This window comes from Leuresthes tenuis, unplaced genomic scaffold, assembly GCF_036924035.1.
Source record: "Leuresthes tenuis unplaced genomic scaffold, fLeuTen1.0.hap1 SCAF_6, whole genome shotgun sequence".
Classification (NCBI taxonomy): domain Eukaryota; kingdom Metazoa; phylum Chordata; class Actinopteri; order Atheriniformes; family Atherinopsidae; genus Leuresthes; species Leuresthes tenuis.
This window is the reverse complement of record NW_027325360.1, coordinates 21,290,411-21,305,544: the sequence shown is the minus strand read 5'-3', so window position 1 is coordinate 21,305,544 and position 15,134 is coordinate 21,290,411. Positions and strand designations below refer to the sequence as shown.

General features: G+C 37.9%; 1 protein-coding gene across 6 annotated transcripts in view; it reads left to right on the top strand.

Annotated features, from left to right (window-relative positions):
• Positions 1–15,134, top strand: part of trpm3 (transient receptor potential cation channel, subfamily M, member 3) — a 105,391-nt gene that overhangs the window by 32,506 nt on the left and 57,751 nt on the right. For all 6 annotated transcript variants that reach the window (XM_072388169.1, XM_072388165.1, XM_072388168.1 and 3 more), the window contains exons 2-5: positions 8,251–8,330; positions 10,963–11,164; positions 12,122–12,335; positions 14,764–14,888. In XM_072388169.1, the coding sequence (XP_072244270.1) occupies positions 8,251–8,330; positions 10,963–11,164; positions 12,122–12,335; positions 14,764–14,888 (621 nt within the window). The remainder of the gene's footprint in view (positions 1–8,250; positions 8,331–10,962; positions 11,165–12,121; positions 12,336–14,763; positions 14,889–15,134) is intronic.

Here is a 15,134-nt window from a genome sequence, read left to right as displayed (position 1 = left end):
TAAAACAAAGAATCCCTTGATAAATGAAAAGGTTTAAACACACATTTCTGTTTTTATTTTTGGTGCTTATGAATGTGTGGGATTTTATTAAGCTTTTTTTTTAAACATTTTGTTGCTTCATGGTTCTAATTAGACAATAATGGATATGATGAAACTGCAGGCAATTTCCTCATGAGGCAGAGGTCTGTACTCTTCAATCTTGTGTTGTGTTTATGACTTTAACACTTTGTTTGTCATCATAAGAAGTATTCTGAATATGTGGTTCAAAAGTGCAACTTATTATAATGTCTGTACTTACAAGTGAACAGAGTTATTAGAGAAAAGTTGGTTTGAGCTCCTCTAGGGTGTTTTCCTATTGACTACTTTGCTGCCACCTTTTAGACGACCAGGCTGAAGAAATGTTATTGAGCAGAACTGGAAGAGGCTGGTTTGGATAGAAGCTTTTATCTGAAATAAGACACTAGAGAAAAAGCCACTGTGCTAATTATCACATGTTGTCCATTTCAGAAAAGGCTGGTGGAAATGATTTATAGGGTCAGCTTCTTCCCAATTTACCAGACTGGAAGGAGCTCTTGATCAGAAGTGTAAGATACTTGATTTGACTTTGGCTCAGCCTGAGTTGTTTATTTTGCACAAATGTCCAGATAGCGTTTGGAGTAGTATGTATCTGTACTATTGAGTAATTTATACAAAATAAGACGACATGCCTGTCTTGACCCAGTGTTCCTGTAAATCAACTCTGCAAAATGTTGAAAGAGGTGGAAACTCAATTTTTATGTTTGTGTCAGAGAGAGTATGTGTGTGTGTGTGTGTGGGTGTGTATGTGGCCCGCTTTCATGCATGCTGTTTACCCCTCCTGGAAGATAAACCTGATGTTTGAGGTTCTGTCCTGGTCAGTGACTATAGGCTTGCCTCAGCAGGATAAATGGTCCCTTATGTTGAGAAGACTGCAAACAATAACTGTATGAGGCAGGCACCAGACTGTGAGGGTCTGGATCAAGCACTCTTTTAGTGTCTAGAGCAATTTATCTGTGCATTGACCTGCCCAGCACAGGCTATCTTGATGAACTCACTGAATATAACATTATGTGGGAAATTAGAGACGTTGAGCCTGGTTTCCAGCCATTGTATGGGGTTGAAGGAGAGAGACAAAATGGCTACATGTGTAATCTCTCTCAGTTTGCTCTGCTATAGCAGAAAAAGTCACATAAAAGACAGATGTGGTAGTAAGCATCCAATCAAACATTAAAGATTAAAACAATCATCATGTAACTAAATTTAGGCCTCAAAATGAGAGAAGAATTAGTGGTGCTCTCTGTGCTCGGACAGTGGGAGAGCGGCTGCACAACACCCTGACTGACAGATCACAGATCAGCTTAAATTGATTCAACTATTAGGAGAACAGAGCAGAGTTGATTTAGACAGATTCAGACTGCTTCTATGTAAAATTCCGAATGTAGACTGGGGAAATATTTCGGTCAACTTAAACCTGTGGACTAAGTTTTTGAAATTGTTATAAAATTGTTATGGTGTGAAACCAATATGCTCATGGCAGCTATGGCCTAAGGTGCAGAGTATTAGGCAGTGCGCGCACACCAGACTCCGGAGTGATAGACTCAGTACAGCAGTGTATCAGTGTATCTGCTGTGTCTGGTAAAAGTTTGTAAAAGTACCTAATGAGTAATGAGGAAATTGTTGGCAGTGATCCTTAAATCCTCAGAATTACTCCTGAAACTTTGTTTTTCTGCCAGATCTGTGGTGGTGCCGCTTTTCAGCTTCTCTCTTCAGAAAATGAGTCCAGTTTTTCTAATCTACCTCGTTGCTTATTTATAACATTTGATTGTTAGAGGAGGGTGAATTTTGCTGGCATTATATATACATAATCTCACTGAAATGCCACTAAAACTCCTGAGCAGACAAACAGTAAAAGTAACAGTAAAATAATTTCAAGCAACTACTGTCTAACACATCTAACTTGTTCCTATACAAATCTCTGAACTACCTCTTATAGGACTTTCACAGATTCAAACAAATAAGATATCCTCTGTATACCATCTCCCTGTTTGTTTTTTTTAATCTTTTGGTTTCACCTAATTCAGATCTATCCCAAATTCATCAGTAGACTAAAATATTCCATTCACTCCCAGTATGGTCAGTGGAGAAGAAGGACAGAGCTGATGACCTCAGCTGCTAATCAGATCAAGTAGATAAAGAATATGAGGGGAGTACCCATAAGATCCATTAGAGGCTTGTTAGGAAGTACATTTTTATTCATGTCATTTAACAGAATGCAACTTTTTACTGTTTACTGTACAGATGCTATAATGTTTTACATCCATAGAAATGAAAGATTATTTTTATTTCACTCTGACAATGACACATTAAATGAGATGGGAGAATGAAGCGGTTGTTTTAACACTGAAAGCGTGGGAAAATGTCTCACATTAGTAGAATGGTTTGGTTTATTTGGATTCAGTTTAAATCAAGGTGGCTGTAAAGTCCTAGTTGAACTTGTCTTTATCTATATTTATACCTTAATCATGTAATTAAATGTGATTAGAATGGCTTGCCTAAATTAAGAGTTTTAGCAAGACAGTTTATTTAAACAATAAAATAAAACTTCTTAATGTCACTTGATTTGTAGCAAATGAAGGAATTTGGTATAATTTAAATATTTTTTTCAAATTTTACAGATGGTAGCATTTCACAGCAATTCATTCAGTTGCCTATAAGTAAAACTGTTTTGAAGGCGCCTCATTTAAACGTTCTGTTGTCATTTATACTGATAGCCCTCCCAATATTTTGCTGTACAGTAGTGGTGGTCTTGGGGATTATGTTTTTAAGAAATCTAGTTATATTGGAATTAAAACAACATGCTACTCTACATATCAAGATATCAGAGGGAAAACTTTAAGAACCATTTGCCTGTGATATTGGAAACCACGTGGTGCACATACTCTTGCAGTACTTTGCACTTGGAAGTCACTTTGGATAAAAGCATCTGATAAATAAGTAAATGTAACTATAAAACCTGGCATTGTGTTACGGTATAAGCTGTATTACTTTGCACTGTAATGTCTGTAGCCAATGTTCTGCAAACAGTTGCTTAGATTTGGACATTTTACTGTCCAAAAACAAATTTAGCACAAACTGTGCTTGTCATGGTTTTGCACTTCAGTGCTGAGATTCTGTAACTCATACACATAGTGGTCATTAATGTTTAGGAGCAGTCATAACGTACTATTAATATGCTGCGTTTGCATTGGCAAGCATGAGTGAGTGTCTAAGATAGCAAACAGATTGTGTGTGAAAATATTTTTAGTTTGTTTTCAGGTAATGTTGCATGTGTGTAAACTTGTAATTATATGTGTATTAGTTCCTGCCCCAAATCAAGCGAGAAAGCAGAAGGACCTTGTAATATTTACTACCTTGTCTGGTTTATCCAACTCTTTCTCATCCTCGGGTCAAGGTTTTTTTCTCAAATGCAATAACATCTCTGACAAAGACACTGGGCTTCATTTGGCATGAGTGTCAGTGTGTACCAGCTGTGGCAATACTCAACGTGCTGCCTTACACTCTTAAACTCCACAGTAGGAAGTAGAATAGTTTGCAGTGGAGCTGCAAAACATGTTTTGAATTCCCAGCGTTCAGCTTCTGTGTGCAACGTTTTTTTTTCACTTGCTTTTGCCTGGGAAACTGCAGTTCTGTGTGACACCATTATTGTTGTGTTTTTTTGTTTCTTTTTCTTCAGTTTCATCATTTGGTGAGGTTTAAGTACAAAAACCTTTTGAATGGTCTACTAAAAAATACATATTTGGTTAAGATAAGGAAAATGACCTTATATGGCTTAAAATACAACCTTTTGTATTATATGTTGAAAAAAGACACCAAGTAGTATGTTGTGAGTGACGGACTAATGCTGATGGGTCCTGACAAAATGATAGTATTTGTGTGTGTAATGTTCTTTCAAAAGGACACACGACTGCATCTGGTGCCTTGCAGCATCTGGATGATTTAAATTTAGGCACACTCATCTAAGCATTCCATGTCTGTACTGACACTCATATGTATATATGGATTCCATTTACACCAGATTTGGTGAAACAGCCTTATTTCTTATAATTTTGCTTACACTTGCAGTATATTGCTCCTGCTTGTGTGTTTCTGTGCGTGTGTTTTTACAATAGTTATGATAACAGGTTTGTTATTGGATGAATTTAGCTCAGATTACATTCTTATGTTCCCAGTTTCCTCCACTTGTCTTGTAATAAAACCTGGTCTGTATGATCTACAGTACAGGTTTTTTAATACGCTTGATCAAAACATGAAGGAAACCACACTTGTACAGCAGCAAAAAACTGTAAGTACAATAGGAAAATGCACATAGATGTATATGTCTACGTAAGTCTGTGACTGGATCTGTGTCTATATGACAAAGGGACAAAACAAGGGTGGTGAACGGGCAAGACAAATGTAATTTTGCTCTACCTAATAGGCTTCTTGACATTCAGACACACCTGTTGATCATGATCTCTGACAGAAATACAGCTGTCCAGCTTTAATTTGAATTACATGATCTGCTGGGACATCATGAAATCCTGAAGCATACTGTATCAGGGGGAATGGATACAGAGTTTAAAATATTCAGGATGTTCAGAAACTACATTATTATTATCAAGCATCAATAGTTAACTATCTGTTATTGTGAAAGATTTCTTTTTTTTTTTCATTTCCTTATGCTCCTCAAGTGTTTGTGTGGATCTGAGAGTTGGGAGGAGACTGTGAAAGAGTGTTAAACATTACTTAAACAAACAACTATGCTACCATGAATACAAAGCAACACACATGCACAACACATGCACACGCACACACACATTCCATCTGTGCTAACAGTCTCAGTAGTAGATCAGTTGCTTGTCGGCAGAGAGGTGGTCTGATCAAGGTTGTTTTAGTCCACTTTAGTTTATTAGCAGGATCTTTCATCTCACACTCTTGTCAACAAAGACTGAAGGAATGATTACAGCAGAACAGCTCATCACATAAGAGAGGTGAGTTAAGAAAACCAGACATGTGCAATTCAAGAAAAAATGCAAACGTCCTCAAGATTTTTGGGCAAATGTAAGTGTTCACATTCTTAAGATTTTATCAGGAAATCACTATTTGTACATATCCACTTTTGTGTCATAGTATTATTTGGCTTTACTAAATAATTCTATGACCAGAAAGTTAAAAATGTTTTTTTTTCTTCATCTAAAGTAATGAAGAATTTTACAGTTTGATTGCTTACCTTTTAAAGAGAGTAGAAAGTATTCTAAGTATCTGTTTCCAATGACTTCACAATTATTCTTTCTTTAATTTCATTGTTGATTACAAAAAAAGAAGAAGAATACAGTCTGCATTAAGATGACTCTCTCTTCAGTTCTCAATGTAGCTGTAGTAATAACCTAACTTCTAATAATCCAAAGCAGCATCGACTGTGCCATATGACGATAATATGTCATTGACGATGTTATTCTTGAAATATGAATACAATTGTGAAAAAAAGAAAAGGAAATGTGATAAGAAATAAGATACTCCTTAAAAAAGAAGCAGCTATTCTTCTTTACATTTTCATCGCTAAACTAGCTACTAAACAAAATTTATTGTGAACTGATTAAAGTGGTTTACAAAGTGTTGGAGACAATGATTTAAAGTGGCATGATAGAAAAACGTAATGGCAGTATATCTAATGTTGAAACATCTGCAGCATTAAATTTATACTGGGTACTACTCATATTGTCATCTGTCTAAACATCTGAAAACAAAGTAATTCAGAGACAAATAAAAAAAAGAGGAGGAAAAGGAAAAGGGCGAGCGGGGAGACATTAGGCTGTTGATTGGATGTGGTTTGCCATTCAGCTCCCTGCCGGTGCCAATAACTAGGAGGACATACAATAGCAGGGGAGAAGGAAGGGGGGGTGGGGAGAAGATGGTGGAGGTTGACTGTAATGGAGTCAAGACCCCTAACAGGCTGTCAGATGCTGCTCACTTGCTACACAAGCCAGCCTCACATACACACGCCCTACACACACTCAGAAGAATCAATCCAATGTTTTGCTGAACAGATGGTGTGTTCTATGGGTGTCCCTGTGTGTGTGTGTGTGTGTGTGTGTCTGTGTGCGTGTGCACCCCAATGATAAATATTAATTATACAATGGAGTGCAGGCCACGTGCCATCTCATCATACCATGTCAAATCTTATAAACAACATGACTCTTTGCAAGAGAAGTAGTCAAAGAGGGACACAGTAGTATGGGATGAAGAGAAAGAGAAAAATATGTATAGTATATCACATCTACGAGGAAAATGTAACTGAAAAATAATGGGATAAAAAAGGGAATAAAATATCTGAATTGGTTGTTGGACTACATCAGCTATGTTCAATAGTTTTAAGGTTTTTCCTACAGGACTCAAAAGTTTTTTTGAGTAGGATTATTACTATTGACTTTACCTGCAATCTTGCCATTGTTGATCAAATCTGAAGACCAACGTGTTCTGCAACTGTTGAACAGATCTATTTCACGCCAGGAGAGGCTGGCGGATGAATACACAGTTTTAGCATGACAGGGAAAGAATTGGGTGGTGGGTGTTGTTGTGGCCTGCTGAGTCATCCTGGCCTGGGAGATTTGTTAAAACAGCCCCCTCAGCCCCCCAGAGTAATGGTTAATCGTTGGAAGTGTGGTTTCAGGGTAAGTGTACAGGCCTAGCCTGATTGTTGATGGTTGCGGTGGGTTTTGGCGTACCTTGGTGTGACAGGGCCAGTCAGGCGGATGGGGCGCATGTTGTTGTAGCTGTGACTGTTGGGAAAGCCCTGTGAAAGCAGCTCTCAGTTTTGCTGGCTGGGAGAAGAGCTGGGGCAGCTCTCCCAGAGCAAAGAGCAGAAAAACAGATATGTCCTTTTGTTTTCACTGTGGTTGTGTTACCACTGCTATGGGCTTCGTTGTCTGATCTGCCGGCCCTCCTGGTTGTCAGTGAACTGTGACATTTGGTACTTTTCAGGACCCCTGGTGTTGCCACCAAACCTCACTCAGGCACTTCCTAGAATGGCGGTGTCAATCCACAAAGTGCTGCCTTCAGGCACGAAGCGTTTCTTAAAAAGAATTACATAGATATCTCACATAATCACAGAATCAGAACATTCACATCGAACAGGAGGCAGCACACAACTGTTTTGGGTTTATTTCCACAGTAAACATACAATAGCGTAGCATTGCAGACATGAAAATAAACACAAAGTCACAGTCTGCGACAGAAAGCAGCACTCATGCAGGCAGATTACATAAAAACCAAACATTGCATATTGTTGAGGGATTTAAAAAGAAAATGTCAAAAAAGTTTTGGTTTACTTCACCCTGGGACATTTAATGGCACTTGTTCAGTTATTACTTTTGTCTATTGTTAAAATCCTGTTCTTATCAGACTCTTAAGAGGAGTTTGTAGAACTCATACCCTTTATGGATTCATACATGTATTCTATGCGTGGAAACATCACAGCAGTGCATTATTTTCTTATCCTGTGCTGCAGTGCATCCCTCTGTGGGTCATCAGTGTCTCTATGGTCATATCAGCAGCAGGATAATTGGCTCCAGTTAGTCTCTCTGTCACTCAGACCCACAGCAGATGCGACTGCAGGGCGTCGCAGTTTCATAAATGCACCCTTTCACTGTCTGCATTCAACCACAGAACGCATACCTGCCCACAGTTAATGAAATCAAAGTGCCCACATACTGTACATGCTGTAGGCTCACACGTGCTCATCTGACTGCACATACGAGTATCTAAGGATGAAAAATCATGTTTTTTCTGGCTTTTTTTTTCTTGCCTTTGGGCATTTAACATCCACTTCCTCTGTTCCCACCCTAATATCTCATCCAGTTTGAGTTGGAGTCATTGCATTATAGAAAACATTTCTGTTTTTCTTGTGGTATGTTTGGGGGACTGTGCATTTAGTCTTTGTGTGTTTATTTGTGTGTGTTTGTGCACAAGCTAAATCATCTTTTCTTTTTTAAAGTACTTTTAAAAAAATATGTTTCAGCTTTTGATCGTGTATAAGCTCTATTTTTCCTTGCCCAAAACTGATCTGCTATGAACAAGCACTGGCCCTCACATAATGGGAACCAGTATGTGGTATCTGTCTGTTGTCGCTTCTTCATGCTCAGGTAGAGGCCTCATTATTTAACTGACTGAATGCTTCTGTCTTTATTTCTCCAGGCGCAGAAATCGTGGATAGAAAGAGCATTCAGTAAGAGAGAATGTGTTCACATCATAGCGAGTGCCAAAGACCCCCATAGGTGAGTCCAAATGCATGTGAATGCTTTATATGGTGTGTTCGTGTTTTATTCCAACTAATTATTTATTCTTAAATCATGGAAAAGTCGTGAGATAAAAAAACTGTGTTGTAGTTTCTTTGCAACGAGCAAAAAATATAAACTTAAATACTTTCTGGATTTTGTTATTCGTAGAACATCCGTTTGTGAAAAGAAGGAGGCTAATAGTGATACATACTTTTAAATGTGCATCATTTTTACAATTCTTTATTATCTCAAGCAACATGAACCACAGAACTTGTTACTTTGACACTAGGTAGTAAAATTGTAAATTGCTTTTCAGAAAAATTGCAGCACTCTTAAGACAGAAAAACTACTGAGGCCTGACGATCAGACAATCAAAGGTTTTGTTGAATCTAGTCCACAGGGTGGTGTAAAACACATTAGGAAAGAAAAGGTGCAAGTATATGGCAAGACACTGAAATCTGCAGCTACCAGCAACCAATTCTTCCAGCATCACATAGTAAAAAATTAAAATTTCCTGTGTCCATAAGTACAGTGTATCATAAAGGAGGCTGAAACATGACCATCACTGTATGAGATTCATCCGTTGAAGCATCAACATTGGGCCAAGAAATACCATTGGAAAGACGCTTCAAAGGTTTCATGGAAAAAGTAAATTGAGAGACTAGATGGAGCAGGTTGATGGTTGAGTGTTGAATCACTACTGAACACACATCCCAACTTCAAGTTAGACACTGACAGGGTTTAGAAACCAGGACCAGAAAACTGCTGCTAATTTTTGGAAGATTCTTCATTCCAGCAATCGTACGAAAAGAAGTCTACATCATTCAAGAAGGCCATGGAGGCCTTGGTCTGTAGGACAGTGCTCCATCACATACATTTACAAGTTCTGTCTAACCTTAACTGGAATCATAATGACAGGATAACCTTAAATCCTACTCAGAACTTGTACGTCCTTCTCAAATACGAGCTTTACAATGATAGAGGATAAGACACCTCTTTGAACAGCATTTGAGAGGATTAAGTTGCTGTTTCAGCTAAAGCTGATCATGAACAGAGACTGAAAGACTCCATTGATGGATGGTTCAGGGTTAAAACAGGGTTTATGTTAATCACATGTACTTTCATTCAAATGTGTATGTTTTATTCTGCAGATAGTGAATGTAAAAAAAACTGAGTTTGAAAAAACATTATTTTGGTTTTTCTTTTCTTTGTTTCCTAAAGAATACAAAACACTTTTCCTTTGTTAAATATTCAGATTTGAAGCTTATATATACAAAATTGACAACGAGCATTGCTTTTCTGCACAAGGAATAATGTTGGTGTAGAGTCACCAACACAATGAATAATATTTGCCCAATTATTTTGGTGCAGTGTTTTTTTTCAAGAATTCTGTATTTGATTATTTGCTACAAGAGCTACAAATGTCCAGTGAAGTTATTGCCATCCCTGCAAAGAACAAATTAGGAGCCATGTTGCAGAGCTTTTAAATCATGCCTCAAACCAACTGTTTACTATTTGGATCCCAGGAAGACTCAACACAAATGCATCACAACGTTGTCACTGTACATAGCATCCTAAAACCACAATAACAAGTTTAGCTGCTGCAGAATTGACATTGAAGTCCAGGTGAAGACCTACTGGTGATGACAGTAAAATATTCTATATCATTTTAAAAGGAAGTTTGTTTAGGAAACACATACATCTACAGCAAATTATATGAAAAGCACAATCCTGAAGGCTTTTTTTTAATAATAGAAGTACTTTTACACGATATAAATGATAGCAGCACTTCAGGGAGGCGATTCATGGTGTTTGAATTCACAATTTCAACCTTCTTTTTATTCTGCTCTCCAAAGTCAGCACCACACTGATGTAATCACAGTTTTTATTACACATACTGTTGCTGCATGGGAAAGCAAACTCGGTAGTTTAGTTTATTTCATTCTGTATCTGTCATGATGTACCTGTCATCACGTTCAGTTAGACAATCAGGAAATCCTCTCTTTTGTTTGTTAAATCGGATTTCCATAACTAGAAGGTAAGGGGAAGCTTTTTCTTTTCTGGCACTTGTTCTCATGCTTAAGTCAGAGAGCGGAAAAGTAGCTTTGGTAGGAGATGATGGAAACATGAAGTGATAATCAAAACCTCCCAACTCCCATCCTCAGATGACTCCCCTTCTACTGTAGGGTTAAAACTCAGAATATGAAAGCTGCATTCAGCACACCTGAATAAGCGTGCACTTATGTAAGAATCGTACAATTCAAGACTATCACTCTGCCAAGTCTTTTCATGCTTGAGAGGGAGAAGGTGACAGATGTTTGAAAAAGAGAAAACAAAAGAAACAGGAGCTAGTAAAATATTGCATATTCCCCTCCTCTCCTCCCGATCTGAAGATTGTCAGGTGACAAGCTGCTGCTACAGCCTTGCCAACCTCTTACATCTAATTACGGCAGCTTTCTTTTTACCTATCATTCTCAGACTCGCACAGATTCTCCGTCTTCTATTTCTTTCTTACTGCTACAATCACTTTGCTTAGGGGCTCAGAGCTCTCAACATTTCAATTATTCTCTGTCAAAGTCTTAGTAATATGCCAGTTTTGCATTCACTCTTATTTACTCCTCTTATCCAGGTGCTGCTGCGGCCGTCTAATAGGTCAGCATGTGGGTTTGCCGCCCGGCATATCGTCCAGTCAGAATGATAAGGCAGAGCGTTTGGCCAAGAATGACAGCCTGTCGGAGAAGTGGTCAATCAGCAAGCACACACAGCTCAGCCCCACTGATGCCTTTGGCACCATTGAGTTCCAGGGAGGAGGACACTCCAACAAAGCCATGGTGATTCCACTGACACATTACCAGGGTCCTATTTTTGTCAGTTTAATATGACTTAAAACATTTGACATAGTGTTCCAGCTATTATGGAAACAGAATTTCCTCATCATGGCATCTGTTGAGGAGGGTAACCCATTGCACTGAAGAAAGAAGCTGAGACAGCTGACAGAACCTGCAACCCTTGTGTCGCTTAGAGGAAACAGAAAATTCTTTTCTCAGTAAAGAGGCGAAGTGAACCCACATAAAAGGAGTCAGCATTCTCCTTTTATTTCATGCTACGGTGACCTTTTTTGCAGCTCACGCATCAAGAATTTTTAGGTGACTTAAACCTCAATGAGACAATGAAGCAGATCTTGTGAAGCTCAAATTCGTGCGCTTGTCTAGGTCAATTTCCAGATTATTGTAGGCGTACCAAAACAAACAAGAATAGAAAAACCACTGGACTTTTTGAGGTTTCCTTCAAATGGTACAAGAGAGCAACCATTAGCCATCAAGCCTTTTACATCTGGTTTTGACCTCTGATGGAAACGCTGCCTTGTGTAAATACAAACTTATAAGAGATGGAGATTTCTATCACATGTTGTCTTCTTTTTAAAGCTTTAATGTCCTGCTATAACAATTGATAGAGCATATTTATCTTTGACTTTACTGTATGTTATAAAACCTTTTGGAAAGTAACCATGGCTGAGCTGTCTGTAACACTCTGTTTAGGTATATAATGCTCAAAGTGAGCATATGTTATGCTATTACTTTTTCAGATTTTGAAACTTGCACTATTAAGGTGCATTTGAACAATGGAAAAAAAGACAAGAAAAAAATATTGATTCTTAGTATTCTTGCATTTGTATTTGAAAAAAATGCAAAGCAACATTTCCTCATTTTTCTTTGTGTGAACACTAAAGGGTTAACATGACATGTGTCTGTGTCTGTCTATAGAACATATTCTGTCCTTTTTTGCAGTACGTGCGAGTGTCTTATGACACCAAGCCTGACCTGCTTCTCCACCTGATGACCAAGGAGTGGCAGCTGGATCTTCCGAAATTGCTCATATCAGTCCATGGGGGCCTGCAGAACTTTGAATTACAGCCTAAACTCAAGCAGGTCTTTGGCAAAGGGCTTATCAAGGCTGCCATGACAACAGGAGCCTGGATATTTACTGGAGGAGTTAACACAGGTAAAATGTACCTGTTTGTTTGTTTTGAACATGAAAAGAATAATCTAAAAGTTACAGACTAGGAACTAGGAGCCAGAAATTGGGAACCTGCTGAAGCCACAAACAATGTAGATTATGCAGCACTCAAAAGATAGAATCTTAATCTCGCAGGAACTGGAAATGGGGATACCAGGGTAATAATGACATATTGCATACAGGTGTGCATGGTGGTAATAGAGCAGGTGGAGTAATCAGCAGAGCAGGTGTGGAGCAAGAGGCAGAACTAAGCTGTGTCCAAAATGACTCACTACTCATTAAATAGTGAACTATTTACCATACTGAGTTTGCTATTTTGTAGTGCTGTCTGAATGTACAGTGAGATTTTATATACCCTATATAGCGGAATCAAAGCATGTAAAATGGTGTAGAATTTATTTGATTTTTTTGTCTTTGTATTAAAACATATACATTTGAATTTATTATAGATCCTTGAGAACTAGGAATCTTGCAAACAGTTAAAGACTTATTAGGGTGTTAAAGAGACTGACTGTGACACAAGTTGTGGCACAAAGAATAATGTGTTAAATTTAATGGGATTAATATGAACAAAGCCACAAATTACAACACAAACTCAATTCAGTTTTAATTTACATGGTGGGAAGGGAGTTAAATACACTCAGTGTATTACAAAAATCCATACTACTTATTGATCTGGTACGTTAACTTGTCCAACTGCAGTTATGTCATTCACCACTAACCAACCTTAACTTGGCCTAATGCTTTTGGAGACAGCTTATCAGAAATGTTTAAGGGGGGAAACTCTTGCAAAACAAGCCAGGATCTGAATATCTCAGACTGAAATGTGTTGGAACAGAGAATGTCAAGATATAAGACTTCACCACCCTGCAAGAGACTGTGTGAGCTGTCTCAGCCTAAAATGTAAAGGGTATTTTATCAAAACAAAAGACCAATTCTTATCTTTACAGATTCAGGTGACATAGCATTAGAAACAAACCTTGCTCCAGTGAAAATCACTACACAGGCTCACTTCTGAAAATCATTACCAGTCACTAAATCAACAACTGTAGGTTAAAACTCAGTCATAAAACATGATGAACAACATTCCAAACAAGGGTCCTTTTTATACCTTTTTTCTTGATAGGAACAACATTTGAAACTCTGTTTAGTAACGATGGGCTCTCTGTCCTCTGGGTCTCAACACTGTCCCTATGCTAAACAAGAATGGGAAAAGATTCAGTCCTGCTCAGTTACCAGTTCTTACAGAGGGTTGCTGCCGGCATCACATTTGAAAAGAGAACTCACAACTAAATTTCATCAGTTTCACCACTGAAGAAATGTTTTCATCGTTCTGTTTTCAATCAAATATTGATTTCAATGATTTTCAAATCATTGAATTTTTCCTCTATCAAAATTCTATGGTGTCATAACTTTTTTTCACCACTTTGGTGAGGTCGAGACTGGATGAATTCAGCCTGGAATAGGATATGTGAGGAGTTCAAAGGATTGGATTTTGATTGTAGGTGATGAGGAACTGAAAATGTAAAATCTGAGAAGAAACAAAAGTTTAAAAGTTTGACAGCGGCACAAAGATTTGGCAGAAAGTCTCATGGATACACTTAGATTTGGACAGCTAAAAATTGATCTGACAGGTTATCAACACATGAATAACTTTGTATATAACACAAAATGCTAAGTTATTTATATACTGTGACTTGACATACATAATCTTCCCTTTGCACACTTTACCATACAAATCTGAATGGCTGTGTATACATTGCAATTCTAATCTTCACAGCCTCATCTTGTTATAAGTCGAGGAATTAAGAATGTCTTCTGTTCTTTTAATGTTTTTTGAGTAAAAAAATAAAATCAGCATTTTTAGTAACGTTAGATTTAACTTTGTATTTAATTGGTAAGATTTAAAGAAAGAACAAATGTGTGGCAGTTATGTTCAAAAGGCAAGATTAAGTACCAGTCGAAAAGAAATGATACAGTATTGGATGTGTCTAGTGCCAATTCTTGATACAGAAAGAAAGCTTTAGAGACATAATGGATACAGAGGCAAGGGAGAGGAAGACAGACATTGGAATAATGGATGGGCGGTTGGATTGGTAGGATAGTGGGTGGAGGTGGAGAAAGAATGAATGTCAGCTGGAGAAATGCGATAAGATAGCCTCAAGGTTTGACTGCTGATCCCCTGAGGACAACAAGAGGCCTGGAGTTGTCTCTGTATGTGTGTCCATTCACTTTGTTGCAATGCTTTAGTCTTCTGTGCTTGATAGATGCTGTTTAGATATCACAGCAGTGTACCACTATCTAGAAATTAAGCTGTTTATTGATTGTGAAAAAACATCCTTTTCTCTGTCTCTCTCCCTTTAAAACACTATCAAATACTGATGCACTCATGCCTACATATATTCACACACAGGGGTGATTCGTCATGTGGGTGATGCATTGAAAGACCACGCCTCCAAATCAAGGGGGAAGATCTGCACTATTGGTATTGCTCCATGGGGCATCGTTGAAAATCAAGAGGATCTTGTTGGCAAAGATGTAAGTCTCTGTTACAGTTGAGCTTGACTGGTTCCTCTCAAAGTGGCCAATTTTGAGCTTTAGGCCTCATTTGTATGTGTTTAAACTAAATGGAAAAACTAAAGCTGTCACATACAGTCGACAAGTTGCAAAACCTGAAAACTGTGCTTTTCGTTTCTTTTCTTCTGAAATATTCACTTATTCCTTTTTAGGTTAGCTAATTAACTGATATGCTCAGTTAGAAAATCTTATCGTTGAGAAATGCTC